This window comes from Gymnogyps californianus, chromosome 1 (assembly GCF_018139145.2).
Source record: "Gymnogyps californianus isolate 813 chromosome 1, ASM1813914v2, whole genome shotgun sequence".
Classification (NCBI taxonomy): Eukaryota; Metazoa; Chordata; class Aves; order Accipitriformes; family Cathartidae; genus Gymnogyps; species Gymnogyps californianus.
Window position 1 is genome coordinate 117,633,378 of NC_059471.1, and position 15,267 is coordinate 117,648,644.

The following is a 15,267-nucleotide window of genomic DNA, read 5'->3' on the forward strand; positions in this document are numbered from 1 at the left end:
CCTGATGTCCTTACCTTTAGTCTGAGACAGGGACCTCAAGGGAGTTTACAATGAGTTGTCAGCATCCTGCTGTCTTCAGTGGGAGGATGAGTGTGATGATAATGATGGAGAACTCTTCCTCCTCTGTGCTGGCAGAAACACTATGTTGATGTTTTCTTCCTTCTTTTCTTAAGAGTCTGCTTGAAGGCTATTTTTATACGGTTTTAAATGCATTTTACATGATGCGTTTTCTTTATTAGTCTGCCAATATGGCATGTTTTTGCTTTTAAATGCTTGTTCTTTGCCCTTGTTGTTGCCCCTAAAACAGTTGTTGCTTGGGTCAAACCTTTATAGTACAGTTAACAGCCAGCGGTGAGTGAGAACATGTCTCTGGTATCCTCCTGTATCCACACCTGCAGGGTATCTGCTGTCAGCCCATTCCAGTACTACTTCACGCTGCATCAGTATCCTGTGGTCATAGGTAGTTCGTTCTTGCACAGTTTAACTAGTTGGCATTCCTGTATATATCAAAACCGTTAACAAGAGGTTGTACACCACACATCTGTGCAAATCTGAGCAAAACTAAAGCAAATTAGGTGATAATCACCTGGTCACTAGACAATTGCTTTTGCAGCTAAATGAGCTAAGAGAAAGCTCCAAGCAAGTGAAGTCTAGACAAAGCTTAACAAGTGTGAGGCTTGTGTTGTTAGCTTCATCTTAAGCCTGTGGCCTGTTACTAGCAATGACCATGCTGTGTTTACTGGGCCACAGGCTGCTATTACAAGTACAAATATTGTTGATCAGAAGGGGATGTAGATTCGTAGGAATGAGGAAGAATGTCCAGCTGAGTTACACTGTTACCTCACTGAGGCAGGAGAAAGCAAAGAGGAACCCAGAAAAATTCTGTGATGAACAAATGGTTCTGCACTTTTCCCTTTCTTCTATGTAATGTTAATCTGATGTGAAGTAATTTGGTGGAGAATTGACTGCCCAGTTACTATGGAGAGAGAAGATTGTGACTGCCTGTTAATAACAGATCCTATGTATTCTTTTCTTTTGTAGGCACAGAATATGTCCTGTAATCTCTTCTTGCCGGATGATGTTCCTTAAATGCTATTTTTATTTCAGGCTGGCTTTAAGTTGTATAGAGTAGAAGGAATGTAAAGTTTTCTTCCTGAATCTGCTGGCTCCTGAAAGTTAACACTTTAATATGCTTTCATCACAGGAGTTTTGCATTTGATTTAAAATTGTCAGTACAACTATTTACTTTTTTTTTAAGCCAGAAATATCCAGCCAATACACTTAATTTCAAACCCTGAACTGCCTTTCTGAATGTTCAAAGCACTAGCTGTTTCTTTTCAAGTCACTGAAAGTAACACTACCTATATAGTACTTGTTTTATACTTCCTGCTGCAAAAAAAACTGTTACAAAAATTTACAAAACTCACAGGTTAAAAAATAAACTAAAGTTTATTTTCATAAAATTTCTTTGTTTTGTTAATGTCTGATTGCTTTTTCATTTTGCTTAATTGCAAATCCACATTTCATTAAACTGAAGCTGCCATGTAGTTTTTAATATGAAGAGATGAATATTTTTGCAGAATTCAGGCTGAATTCTGGAAAACCTTAATTATTAGTGTTCAGTATGGAAAGCTTCAATTAACATACTGAAGTCAGTATTGCATAAAATAAAAGCTGCCTTAGTTCTGAGAGTCATTGATTTCGACTGTTGGACTTCTGTGTAGCTAAAACTCTTGCGTTCTGTTGATACAGTGTTGTACTTATTCATAGTTTCTGAACATATGGCTGACATTCTATTTTTTGTGACAGATACAAATTTATGTAACTTGAGAAAATGGAGATACTGCATTTATGTTTAGACTTAGAATTCTGTACTGTCCAACATAAATAGCTTTGTAATGCTTTTCTCTCTCTCTCTCTCTCTCTCTCTTTTTTTTTTAATTTCTAGTTACGGCAACCTCCTGTTAAACGTTTGCGGCTAAGAGGGGACTGGTCAGATACTGGACCAAGAGCAAGGCCTGAGAGTGAACGAGAAAGAGATGGTAAAGTGTTTGCACTTGTGTGTGGGAGGTTGTTGTCTTTGCTTGTGGGTTTTGTTTTGGTTGATTTTTTGCTGGGTTTTTTTGTTTCATTTTGGTTTGGGTTTTATTTTCCAATTTTTCTTAAATATTCCTGAAATATGTAAGTGCTTCTGATTAAACTGTCCATGTTTTCAGAATCAGCCAGGTCTTAAGATGGTTTTCTTAGAATTTAACACAGAACTGTTATTCTACAGTGATTTTTAAAAATGTCTAAATTGAAAATATTCTTACCAGAAAAATTATGTTGTTTCAGTTAGGCTGATGTAAATAAATCAAGGCGAGCTTACTTCGTTGTCATTGGTCATTGTTGTGGTTTAACCCCAGCCAGCAGCTAAGCACCACGCAGCTGCTCCCTCGCTCTCCCCGCTCCCAGTGGAACGGGGAGGAGAATCGGGGAAAAAAGGTAAAACTCGTGGGTTGAGATAAGAACGGTTTAATAACTAAAGTAAAATATAATGCTACCAATAATAATAATGAAATATAATAATAATAGTAATGAAAAGGAATATAACAAAAAAAGAAGAGGGGGGAAAAAAGGGGGGAAAAAAAGAAATAAAACTCAAGGGAAAAAACCCAGTGATGCACAATGCAATTGCTCGCCACCCACTGACTGATGCCCAAGCAGCGATCTGCCCCTCCTGGCCAACTCCCCCACAGTTTATATACTGAGCATGACGTTCTATGGTATGGAATATCCCTTTGGCTAGTTCGGGTCAGCTGTCCTGGCGATGCTCCCTCCCAGCTTCTTGTACACCTGCTTGCTGGCAGAACATGGGAAACTGAAAAATCCTTAACTTAGGATAAGCGCTACTTAGCAACAACTAAAACATCAGAGTGTTATCAACATTATTCTCACACTAAATCCAAAACACAGCACTGTACCAGCTACTAAGAAGAAAATTAACTCTATCGCAGCCGAAACCAGGACAGTCCTGTAGTAACACAAATATTTATTTCCCTTTTTGTAGTCAAGCCTCATATGCAATCAAAATTACAAATGAAATGCTCTGTAATGGTTACGTTAGGGGACTAGAATTCAAAGCAATAGGATTCTAATATTGTATCTTTCACTTTTTTTATAAAACACATGCAGTGACTAAATGTTTATGCTTATATTTTCATGTTTGTAATATATTACTCTACTACTTGAGGTTTCAGTAGATAGAGCATTTCCAAAGCTATGCTTTAGTGTCAGAGAAAATGGGATATGAAAGCAGGGCAGAGGATGCTTTGTCACTCATCTTACTCTTCATCTAATGATGTGTTTCTGTTTAAATCTGACAGGTTGTGGGGTACAAGTATTTGTTCTAGTTCCCTTAAATCTGTCTCCCTTTTCTGCCTACCATTTCCCTTTCCAGATTTTCTGTGTTGGTTCTCATCTTCCTGATTCCCCAAACTAGGACAGAAGTGTCTAGCTGTATCAGACTAATGGTCCATGTAGAGTAGGATTCTGTATCCGACGCAGGCAATAGGAGATGCTGTTTAGGGAGAGAACATGAGCCTGTCCACTTACTTTAGTCTGTTGCCTTTGTTGCTCCCCCAGTATTCAGAATTTCTGGATTAGAAACTTTAGAGGGTATGTTCCCATCTGTTCCTTTAGAATCTGCATATGGTTCTATTGCCTGTGAGTTTCTGTAATCCTTTTTTGAACCTGTTGATAATATTTCCTATGGCAAAAATTCCAGAAGTTCAGTGCCCACTGTGTAAAGGAATACTTTCTTTCCTTTCTTTTAAACTGCTCTCTTCGTTTCATCATGTGCATTCTTATTCTAATATCACAGGATTTTATTATTAACAGTTTTACATTCTGCTTACTTACTGCTTTCATTCCACAAACCTTATTTGTATACCTCCTCACATTAGGGACACCTTTGCTATCATTTTTGTTGCAGGTCTTTCCCATCAAAATTAGTTGTGGCTTTGCATTTACGCAAAGTTACTTTTTATCTACATTCTTTTTCAGCTAAATATCTTCAGTGTCTTTCTAGCTGTCATTTCCCCATAATATCAAGTAAACCTGCTGGGGAGAAAACAGCCTGAGAAAAGGACTCCTCCAGTATAGACATTGGCTAGATTTTTATCTTCTCAGAACAAAGCTTCCGTATCTTTATTGTGCGTTATTTGATACAACTGTAGAGTGACTGAGAGAATAGGTATATTGCATTAGTTAGGCATGTGGTGACCTGTGACTTATTTCTGTTAACTGTTCATTGTCCTGTCTTCCCATCATTAACCACCTTTTGTCTGTTTTCTTCAGCTGTTGCATTCCATTTTTTGTGTTTTAAGCTTCTGAGGTCAGAGCTCCTCTGCCTGGGGTACAGGAAGGGAATGAGGGATCCCAGGGGAGGGTCAGAGACCTGCAGTGTGGAAATGAGGATAGACAAGGGCATTGGGGTCAGATTGAGGGGCATTGTTTTTTTGGGTGGGTGGATTGGTGTGTTCCCCTTCCCTTCTCCACTCCCAACAATGTCTTTTAAACTCAAGCAAATAATCTAAAAGCAAGACCTAGTGATGATATATTCAAGCTATATCCTAGCAGTGATGATCATATGCAGTCCTGAAAGATAATCAGTTGCTCCAGATATTTGATTAGTCTTTCAGCTTTTATAACATCTGTGTGGGTAGCAGCACTGATGTTTGAGAGGCATATTCTCACTGTACGTCGTCTTCCCAAGTACGCTCCAGAATCTTTTGGTGTTAGCTTTTGTATGCAGGGTATTAAAATATTTTTCACATATGTGTTTTGATAAGTAATTGTACTTCACAGGGATTCTGTTTCTTAAGGTCTTCAATTACAAAACTTTTCCAAAAGTTCCAAAAGTTGCTTAAACACAGCACACTTCCAAAGTGGCTAAGGGGCCAGCAGAAGTTCTTACTTCAGTATGAGCGGAATGGTCCAGTCCAGTGGAGTGGTCTTCTATGGGAAGATGCCAATGGGGCGGGGAACCAAACCCCAACAAAACAACAACAGCCACCCCTGCCCCCCCCCCCCCAACCAAAGCTAAAACAAACATTTCACAGAATACAAAAAACACTTAAAAGATTCAAATATTCTATTTCATCCCTTTACAAATGGAATTTTTTCTGTCTTCTCTCTTGAAACAAATTTTGTTTCATATGTAATAAAACCAGAAATAAAATGAGAAGAAAATGTTTTGAGTTATGTTGAAAGAAAGTATGGAATATTTTGTTGCTTTAGAGTCTTTGCAATCCTGACACTTGATCCAAAATGTGAAAATGAAAATCCCTAAAAAACTCTGCTGTTGGATTAGATTTTCCTTATAAGCACAATTTAAGACATGAAGAAGCCTTTTGGAAATGTTAAAAACATCATGTGCTAATTTTATACTAGTCCTGTTGCTCTTTCATTGTTTAATGATTAAATAGGCTATTTTATAATTATCTGGAAAAACATAAAAATCTAGGCTTTCTTAACTTATTTAACTGGCGTGTAAGACTGAATGTCATAAATTTCACAATGTCATGTGTACAAAAGCTCCAGGTAATTGTAAAACGGAGAAGGAGGAAGGACTGTTGGTTTTTATGTGGTGCCGTGTTCAGCTGGCAATTCTTGCTGGACTATTGTGCTGAAAAAAGGAGATGGTTCAGGGGATTACTAGTCACATAGCTTACGGTGCAGGGGTTTTTTATGGAAGAAGAAATGGGGGGAACAATGAACGCTTTTGTAAACTTGTAGATAAAACTTTAGCATTACTTGTTTTACAGGGGAGCAAAGTCCTAATGTCTCTCTAATGCAAAGGATGTCAGACATGCTGTCAAGATGGTTTGAAGAAGCTAGTGAAGTTGCACAAAGCAATCGAGGACGAGGAAGATCACGGTCCAGAGGTGATTTCCTTCTTTTCAAGAATAATAATTACAACAGAAAGTATGTTTATACTGTATGTACAGGCCTTGAATATCAGCCTGAGGTGTAAACTAAAAAATTTTTAGTGCACTCTGAAGAACTGAGCACACTTGTTTGCCATATGAATGGTAATGCAAAGGGATCTTTAGAGACAGAGTAAGTTTACCTTTGGGCTCTTGTTTTTCTTGCCTTTTTTTTTTTTTTTTTTTTAATCAAAGGTGGGACTAATCGGACAGATGCTCCTGCTACTAATAACGTGCCACCTAGTACAGAATCAGAAACTGCAATGGAAGTAGATGGTTCTGAACAACTTCCATCATCTTCCTCTTCTACAATGTCAGCCCAAGCTCCTTCAACATCATCTTCAACAGAAAGTCCCCCTTCAACTTCATTATTGTCCTCTCCTGATAATGAACAAAGGCCTTCTTTAGGGGCCTCAGCTCAACCTGTGCTCCATCAGTCTGGTGAGAAGAAATCCATCTTGTCATTGTTTATGAAAAATGCTTTCAATAAGAAACAATTTTATTTTAGGATATTTTGGGTAATTGATCTCAATCTGTTTTCTTTCTTGCACATCCTTAATGAGACTAGGTATTTTATAGTTACCGAGTGACTGCAGCTGTGGTTTAAAGAAGCAGTAAAACCATCAACTGTATATGTTTGAAGAAGGAGTCTCAAAGAGGATAACCAGTATTGTCTTTTGAAGTAGAAATAAAAAAATATTGCTTGTTTTTTCTAAACTTATCATTCTCTTCATGGAGTATAAGTAACATGCCTTCTTCAACTGTGATTTGGCTGTAGCAGCATCAGTGCAATGAGTAGCAGAACCTATGCCTGTTGTAATCAGAGGAAGTAGAGAATGTCTCCTTCAGTAGGAATCTACATCCTCCACATTTCAGAGTCAGCAATGTTACTTTTTTGCTTCTCAAAAGTATCTGGATAGACAGGGCTCACCTCGCGCGATATTCCATTATTGGTTAATAAATTATACTACATATTGATTTTTAAGTTTGTATATCTTGAAGAAATTCTTCTGTATTTAATACAGACTTGCATTCTTATTGTGAGAAAAAGAAGAAAGTCTATTCCACTGTCAATGTCAGAAAATTATTTGGGTGGTAAAAGAGCACCTTATGCTTTGACTTGCCCTTTTCCATCTCTATGCAGGAAAAGATGCCACAGCCTTTAGAGTTAAATATTTGCACAAGAGTTTATTTTTACTTTTTTAAAGTGAGTTTCTAGGCCTCACAGTTGTGGTGGAAAGGCTGACGTGATCCGAAACACCTACAGGTTCAGACTTGATTATTTTAAAATCCTGTGGGTTTTGTATAAACACAAATTTTGTCTTGTACCAATTCTGTTGTAAAAAATCAAGGTCTTTGTCATTGGAAAAGATGGCTGATCATCTTCAGGCCCTAAATTGGATGTTCTGGAGTAAAGGGGATTTCCCAGGGAAAAGTGTGCCATTCAGTGTACTGTGGCTGCTGCAGCCAAAATCTTTGGGACAGGTGAGAAATGATTAGGTATCTGGTATCTAAAAGACAGGGAAGCTAAAGACATAAGTTGAAATTCATTAAATGTATCATTCTCGCCCTTTCAAACCTTGCAACTAGTCTGATACTTATTTAGAGGAAATAAACAGTGAGCAGAAGCATGACAATACACACAGTCCAGATACTATTTCTAGAATAAGTGAATGCTAGAAAATTTATTTAGCAGCAGAGGCTTTTAGTCACCTATGGTTTTTATTAGTATTGGTGTCAACTTGCTGCAATCTCAAGTTTTTCACAATACACACACACACAAAATTGATTAAGGGGTCTACTCTAATTCAGTGTAACCCAATTGAGCTGCCACTATTTTTGGTACAGAGGAATAGCCACCAAAGAACACACATACCATTACCAAGGGTTCATTTTGATCTATTTATTTATTTTTTAAAGCATATGGTATATTCTGGAGCTTACAGTGGCCAGGAGAGTATGTCCCATATTAAAAATAAATACTTCAAGCTACGTCATTGAAACTTTGTGGGTTGCATAATGATAATGCACTAGAGACCATTTCTGGAATTAGGTGTTTTCTATCCTGCATTTTAAAGAACGTATACTGACTAGAAAAATTGTTTTCCCCTTTTTCTCTGAATCTGTCTGAATTTCTAAGTAAAAGTTTATTCTGCTAGCATGAAGCTGAAGTTGTTATTTCTTAATCCAGCTCTTCTCTAAAAGCATTTCCTCTTTCCCAGTGTTGCTTTGGACTTAAGACTCTCCATATATTCAGTTTTGAAAGGGGCAGTGGTGGTTGTTTTTTTGACAAACAGTGGATACTTTCTAATTTACTGTATAATGTTTGATAGGTTCTTTGACTACCCCTAAACAGGGTGTCAGACTGGCTGCTCATTCTAAAAAAAAAAAAAAAAAAAAAAAGTTGCCATCACACACCCCACCCCCAACTCCAAACCCCCAAAACAAACAAACAAAACTTTATCTAGTATTTTTTATTGCTGTATGCAGATTTTAGTGTTAGGACCAGGTGCCATCTTTAAATTGTCTACAGGACTCCTGCAGGAGTAAACTTGTATAGTATAGTACTATACGTTTGCACACCTAGTAAGCATCTTGTCTAGTTTGCACTGCTTTTGAAACACTTAAGTTACTGTAAAACAGGTCTTTGGGTAACATATGCAAGTTCAGGGAGAGAGGAAGCTCCTGGGCAGAGGGAGCAGGTCATGGCAGAGCAGTAGCAGTGGGTTTATGAATGGGTAGGCTTGAATGTGAATTTCCATTTTGCAGTGTTTGTATACTTATGTAACCCATGACGGTGCTCAATTATGAGATTTTATTTACTCTCAGTCTGTACTCTATAAATGTGAAAATACTGCATTCTGCATAAAGAACAGGATTCCCTGAGTTTGTTTAGCTGCATTTAGAGGTGAATAAAACCTGCTGCTTTTTGGGGTGACAGGATAGGGAAGGTGATAATGGGAATAGTAGTTTAAATACAGTGGAGTTGAGTAGGAAGACCAGATAGAGGTGTGTTGTAAAAGATGGATGACTGGGGAAGCAATTTGGAAAATGGAAGAAGGAAAGCGAGAGGCTTTCAGCCATCATTTTGCTTAAAGTGGTGGTATATACAAGTTTGAAAATTGTAGCAAAGAGTTAGCAAATGAAGACTATGTTTTCAGGTAATGACTTACTTAGCATTGGAGCATGAATTCATACTACAGAATGGAACAGCCTTATAAACAACTTTCCATAAATAATTTGTACAGACTTCTGTACTGAACACAGGCGCTGGTGGTAATCCTGTCTTTGAAACAGCAATACCTTTGCATATGTATTATAATTCAAATATATTGTTGGTATGGTGTTCCGGAAAATATGCCATGTGGTGAGCATTTGAGCTTCTACATCTGAATTACTTCATCTCTTAATGTTTTAAAAAAATACATGTTCAAAATAGTCAGTACAAAAATGGTTCAGTGCTGGAGCTTGTTGGAATAAGTCTCTTTATCAGAACGTATATTCTAGAATAATACAGTTGGAACATTTGAGTAAGTTGCAAATAATCAACAAGATCAGTGCAAAATCTCAGTAGCCTGTTTTTGTCAGTACGTTTGAATAATTTCTTTTAATAATGAGACAGAACAATTGCTGGAGATTTTCATGCTTGTCACTAAGGAAAAAAAATAACAAATTTATTTTCTTGCCCTGCTTGGCGCATTCAGTGGAAACCATTAATTCATTTTTTAAATTAGTTTTAAGCCACGAATAAACATCAGATACAACAAACTGTAAAATATAATAATGCTTTTTTCTCCATAAATAATATTCCAGATACACATTGGTACCATTGGGGGGGGTGGGGGGAGAGAGGAGGGGGCAATTGACTAATTAGGACAAAGCTTAATCTTAATGTGTGTTCTGATATAAGGTAACTTTACTTTTAAATTTTGAATGGGAAAGTGGCAATAGCTGGTTTTTTTTTTTTTGCTTCTATTGCTCTTTCCTCACTCCATTTGCTGGCAAATAAACATTTGCTTAGAGATTCTGAAATGTATTAAAAGGTGTTGTCATTGAACATATTCAGGATAGTAGTTATCTCTTTACATTTTGAATTGTAGTTCTTGTTACATCTTACACTGTCTCTGGACTGAGTGGAACTGAATCAGCAGCAAGTACTGAAAACTGCAATTTTAGACATCATTGAAATGTCCTTAAAAGCATTTTCTAGACTGTTTGGAATTCTAGTTTCCATAAATATTCATGGCACATGAAAACTATTCATAGCAAATCTCTTTGATGCCATATTCCTTTAGGAAGTATATCTTTTTCCTTCTTGTTATACCTCATCAACCATAAACTGGCAGGGTGTGTTTCCCAGAAGTGGTATTAAACTGAGGACATTAGAGCTCATGACTTGGATATTAACTGGTGCCTGCCACTAACTTTTGAATGACTGGACTATGTCTTTGGGTTTGTTTCTTTTTATGAAAGAAAATTTAAAATTTGCTTGCTTCACTGAGTGAATAAGGGTTACAGAATATTTGTAAAGCTTTTGCTTAGATGAAAGGTTATATGCCCATGTAATGCTCTCTAGTATTTTAACATTTCATAGTACTGATTTTTTTTTTTCTTTGCAGATTTCCTCATATCTACAAAATACTCTAGAGTGCCCTTGATATAAATACTTTCAGGATAGGTCTAGGCTAGCAGTTTATAGCAGAACTAGCTAGAGCATTTGATGTGAATATTAGAGTCTGAATTAGCTTCTCTACCCTACTATATTGTAGATGAGAGTAGTTCAGCAGTGGTTCAGGTCAATGGTGTCCTTCAACTATTGCTAATAAAGACACAATCTGTGTTGTATAAAGAGAAGCTCTTGCTATACAGCACTTGTGTAAGTGGAGGAAATATGCAAAGAGCATGGAAAGAATAAAAAATTACTTGGACACCTAGTTTTATAGCAGTTTGCAAAAAATACTGTTAATCAGACAGTGGACTGGTATATGCCAAAACGATATAAGTGACAAATTTGATTTTGTCAAATAAGACAAACCGATGAAAACAAGGAAGTCGGAACTGAAAGAACAGTCTGTTAAGAGAATGATACTAAGAATTATTTATGATCCAATAAATTACTTTCTCTGTAGGACCACTTAACAGTATTTTCAGACTTTTAATCCTCACCCACTGGGAATGTCTGAGATAAAAAATGTGTTCATGGTAAAGTGTATTTTTTGGTTAGATGCTGTTCTGCCACCTATTTCCATAGTCCCAGTTTACTTTTTTCACAGGTTTGTTTTGATCAAAATTGTACTTAATTTTTTTTTTCTTCACATCAGGAAGCTATCACATTAATTTTTAAAATTTACCTGTAGACCACAGTTGCATAATTTTACACCATGAATATTCTCATTTGTTATATGTGTTAGGAACATGAAAATGAATACCTCTGTTGTTTGCTTTGTTTTGAATCAGTCAGGATCTATTTATTTTCGTTAAATAATTCTTTGTTAAATGGTTTAAGTGTTGGAGATGGGGAGGGGGGTGGATTGTGTGACATGAATCCTGAACTTTTAAGTCCTGTGATTCATGCATTTAGGAAGATAAAAACAATTTCAATATTTTATTTTATAATTTCTGGATGTTAGTAAATGATTTACATAATTTTTTTCACTGTAATTACACTTAGTATCTGTTGCTTCTCTCTTTGGTCAGTCCTCCCCCCCCTTCTGTATATTGTATGTTCAATGCTTCTTTCTTTTACATACTTTTTTTTTTTTTTTTCTCCTCCCCTATCTGTTTGTCAGAGTTAATGGGACCTGAGTTAGCTATAATCCGTAGGGGTCTACAGCGACTGAGGCTTAAGAAGGCAGAACAACAGAGACAGCGAGAGCTAGCTGAGGGTTCAGCGCCACAGTCCTCCTCCTCTGATCAGTCCTCCTCTAAGGGCTCCTCACAGGACGCTCAGACATCAGGTTGTCATTTGCCAAGGTTTCTTAAGCAGCTAACATAGTTATAGTTTGTGCTGCTGTTGTTTGCTGAGATGCTTCTCTTCCAGAACAAGACAGTTAATGCATTTGCTGCTTGTCTTACCTTGCACGTGGTGGTGTTTATCATCACATGGTTAGGGAAAGAGTAATACTGACAGTTTTCATTTATCTAACATGTTTGGATTATATAGCTAAACCATACTATATGGAGAAAGTTTCCTAGGTGCATGGTATCAGGTATGTGCAATGTTTGTCAGAGTAGTTGAGCGAGAAATTACTGTGTGCTGAATAGAGTAAGGCACTTACACACTTGAAATTGCATTTTGGTGTTAATTGTATCCGTTAGTAACATTTAAGACTTGGCTTTGGTTTAGCATATGTTCTAAATCAGGGTAACAATTCAGTAAAACATAATTTTGGCACTCTTAAATGCTATGGTTTTACAGTAAGTATAGTGAAAATACTTGTAACAAGCCAAAGTCCCCAGATATGCTCTCCTTTTTTGGACAGAGTGACTTGGTATTTCACCATCCTCTTTCTCTTGTCTTATTGTGATTTTAAAATTATTACAAGAAAGCCTTAGAGACGTTTATAATAAAAAGAGACATATTTGAGAAAGTTAGGGTAGAAGCATGCATATGACTAAAGAGGTAAACCCTAAAGCATAAACTTGAAGCAAACTGTGTCATGGCACCATGTAAAAATGAGTGAGCTGCATGCTGTGTGAAAAAATCAGCATATTTTGTGTTGAGAAGTAATGTCTAGCAATGTTTCTTCTATGGATAAATTCTGTGACAGTTTAGGTGTGGCTAAATTACTTATAAGGATTGTGTCATACGTTCACAGCTTGACTTGCTATGGTTCAATCTATTCGTTTATCTGGAGCCTTACAGAACAATTTGATATAACAGTGGCTAGTGCTCTAGTTACAATATGTAGTTATTGAATTTTGAATAACTTCCTACACTAGGAAATTCTACAGTGAGTTTTCAGAATGTTTGGAAACCAGTAAATCCTGGAGGGCTGTGTGCCTGTCCCAGGGATGGCGGCCATAGGTGCCTGTTACCTGTAGGAGGAGAACAAGAAAAGCAATGGTAGCAGTGTTCTTGTAGGTGGCTGTAGTTTCCTGCCAGGAAAAAAAAAAAAACCTACCAAAAAGCTACCAATTTTTTTTCAGCAAATTGAACATCAGAATTTATTAACTCAAAGATATGTATTGATAGAGGCAAAACCATAGGTAACACTTCCATTTTCTTTTTGGAATGACTTAAAAAAATTTTTTTGTACTAAATTGTTTCCCATTGAATTGAAGTTGGAAAAAAAGTTTAGTTACAACCATATTTGTAGAATTTTCACCTGGAGGTATATCTGTAGATATTTTACTGTCTCTGAAGTATGTGTTGGTCTGGGTTTCACTTGATACTGTCTCACCCATCTCTTTCTTAGCGCTCCTTCAAGGATGCAGTGTAATTCTTTACTCCCATTTGCTTGTGGGTCAACATACTGTAGGATCCATACTGACACAAATTTGAAGCTTTAAGCTGAGTAATTGCTTTGACTGGGAGTCAGAGATATATTGTAGTTAGTTTGGATCCCCCCTCACTGCCTCTTGGAGTTTTGAGTTACCATGTGCTTTGAATTTTAAGGGAGCTAATGGGAAGGTCAGATCATTTTGTTTGGGATCACCAGGGAACCACAGAGCACATACATAGCCTTGGAGGAAACTAGTATTCAAATATTTACCTCATTCTTCGTGTGATGACAATGAATTTGCAAATTTAACCATTTTACTTATTAAGTAATTGCTTTGAAAGATAGATTCACTTAGCACTATGGAAACATTTATTTCTGGAGAGAGGAAGGGGGAACAGTTTTGCTACTTGACCTCCAACTCATTAGGATATATATCTTTTTGCTGTTTGGTCTGATTGGTGGAATTTGTTACCTTCAGCATTATAGACAGTGGAAGATTTAAAATGAGGAATTAAAATTTAAATATTTAATGTGTTCAGTCAATTATTCCTCAAGAAATTTGATAAAAGATTACATTACCTTTTCCTTTCTACTTGTATGTGTAAATACAAGAAATTCCTGTTGTGTTTCATCAGCTTCTTTCATTGTATTCCTCCTTCCCCTATTATGGGAGGAAACAAATGAAACTTGTTTCTTTTGATTGGGGAATCCAGATCACCTCTGCATTGTCTATTTACTTTTTAAGATTTCTGCACTCTGGACATGGAAATATTCTCTGTATTTGCTCATTTCTTTTTATACAAGTTACTTTGTTTTGTTCCCTTTTTCTGACCTCCCAAGACTTATTTTTGCAAGATGTGTATCTGCGATCTATTCCTTTGGAAAACCAGAGCTGCAGGTTTTTGGTCTCCTGCTTCTCCATAGAGATAATTGTTTTCCAACCCTGTGGTAAGTTGACATTTCAGAAATGTGGTAGGAGAAAAAGAATTCTTTAGTTTTGGTTGGTGTTCTTTTTTTAATAACAAATTCGCACATAGAGACAATCTCTATCTTTTTTTTCTGCAAGGTTGTCTTTGATGCCCTGTCTTGAGGCAGATGTTCAGTTTTCGGGTACATACTAGTTGTAAATTTTCAAACAAAAAATTACACCCCAAAATGTGTCTGCCACTATGTGAAATAGCATCATAGCCTTTGGCCCAGGACTGCAAGTTCTCAATCCCTACTCGGGCAAAACTTGTATAATTTACACTTGCAATTGTTTGGGGAATTCAGTGTGAGACTAAGGCCATTTCTTCTGACCTGTATTTCATTCTTAATCCTTATCTTTGCAATCACAGAAGCTCAATTATAGCTGTAGACACAGGCTGGAGAAAAAATACTCCAGCCATGTAAGAAATTACCAGTAGAAAATGTCAAGAGCTGACGGCTTTTACAGATTTAATAGAAAATTAGACTGTATGGTAGTTATTCTGTCTCCTAGTCTAAGGACTTGTAATAGTTACATGAGGATTTGTAAGATGTATCTGTAATAGTTAACCTTCACTATTTAGAAAAATATGATCAAAAGTTTATGTTGTTGAATGTGAGTTAACTGAGTAATGATTCACAGTGGGCTGATTTGACATTGAGGAAAAAGGTACTTCATCCTCAGATGGCAGAGACTTTTGTTTAGTGGATACCTCTCATAAGTATTGTGTAAATTTGGCACAGTTTTAGAAGCAGTATATGCTGTGTGTATTGGGCCTATTTTGTCTTCAAGCCTTTGCTTAGGTATTGAACAGATTCAGATTTTTTTGATAGCCACTTTAATTAGGGAACTACGGTAAGTTGGTTTTTTTGTTGGGTTTTTTTTT

At 36.7% G+C, this 15,267-nt stretch overlaps 1 protein-coding gene across 1 annotated transcript in view; it reads left to right on the forward strand.

The window, feature by feature from the left end:
* The window catches only part of DCAF6 (DDB1 and CUL4 associated factor 6), a 93,948-nt gene that overhangs the window by 38,695 nt on the left and 39,986 nt on the right, over window positions 1–15,267 (forward strand). The window contains exons 8-11 of the mRNA XM_050915681.1: window positions 1,949–2,042; window positions 5,808–5,927; window positions 6,165–6,410; window positions 11,759–11,926. Coding sequence (XP_050771638.1) covers window positions 1,949–2,042; window positions 5,808–5,927; window positions 6,165–6,410; window positions 11,759–11,926 — 628 coding nt within the window. The remainder of the gene's footprint in view (window positions 1–1,948; window positions 2,043–5,807; window positions 5,928–6,164; window positions 6,411–11,758; window positions 11,927–15,267) is intronic.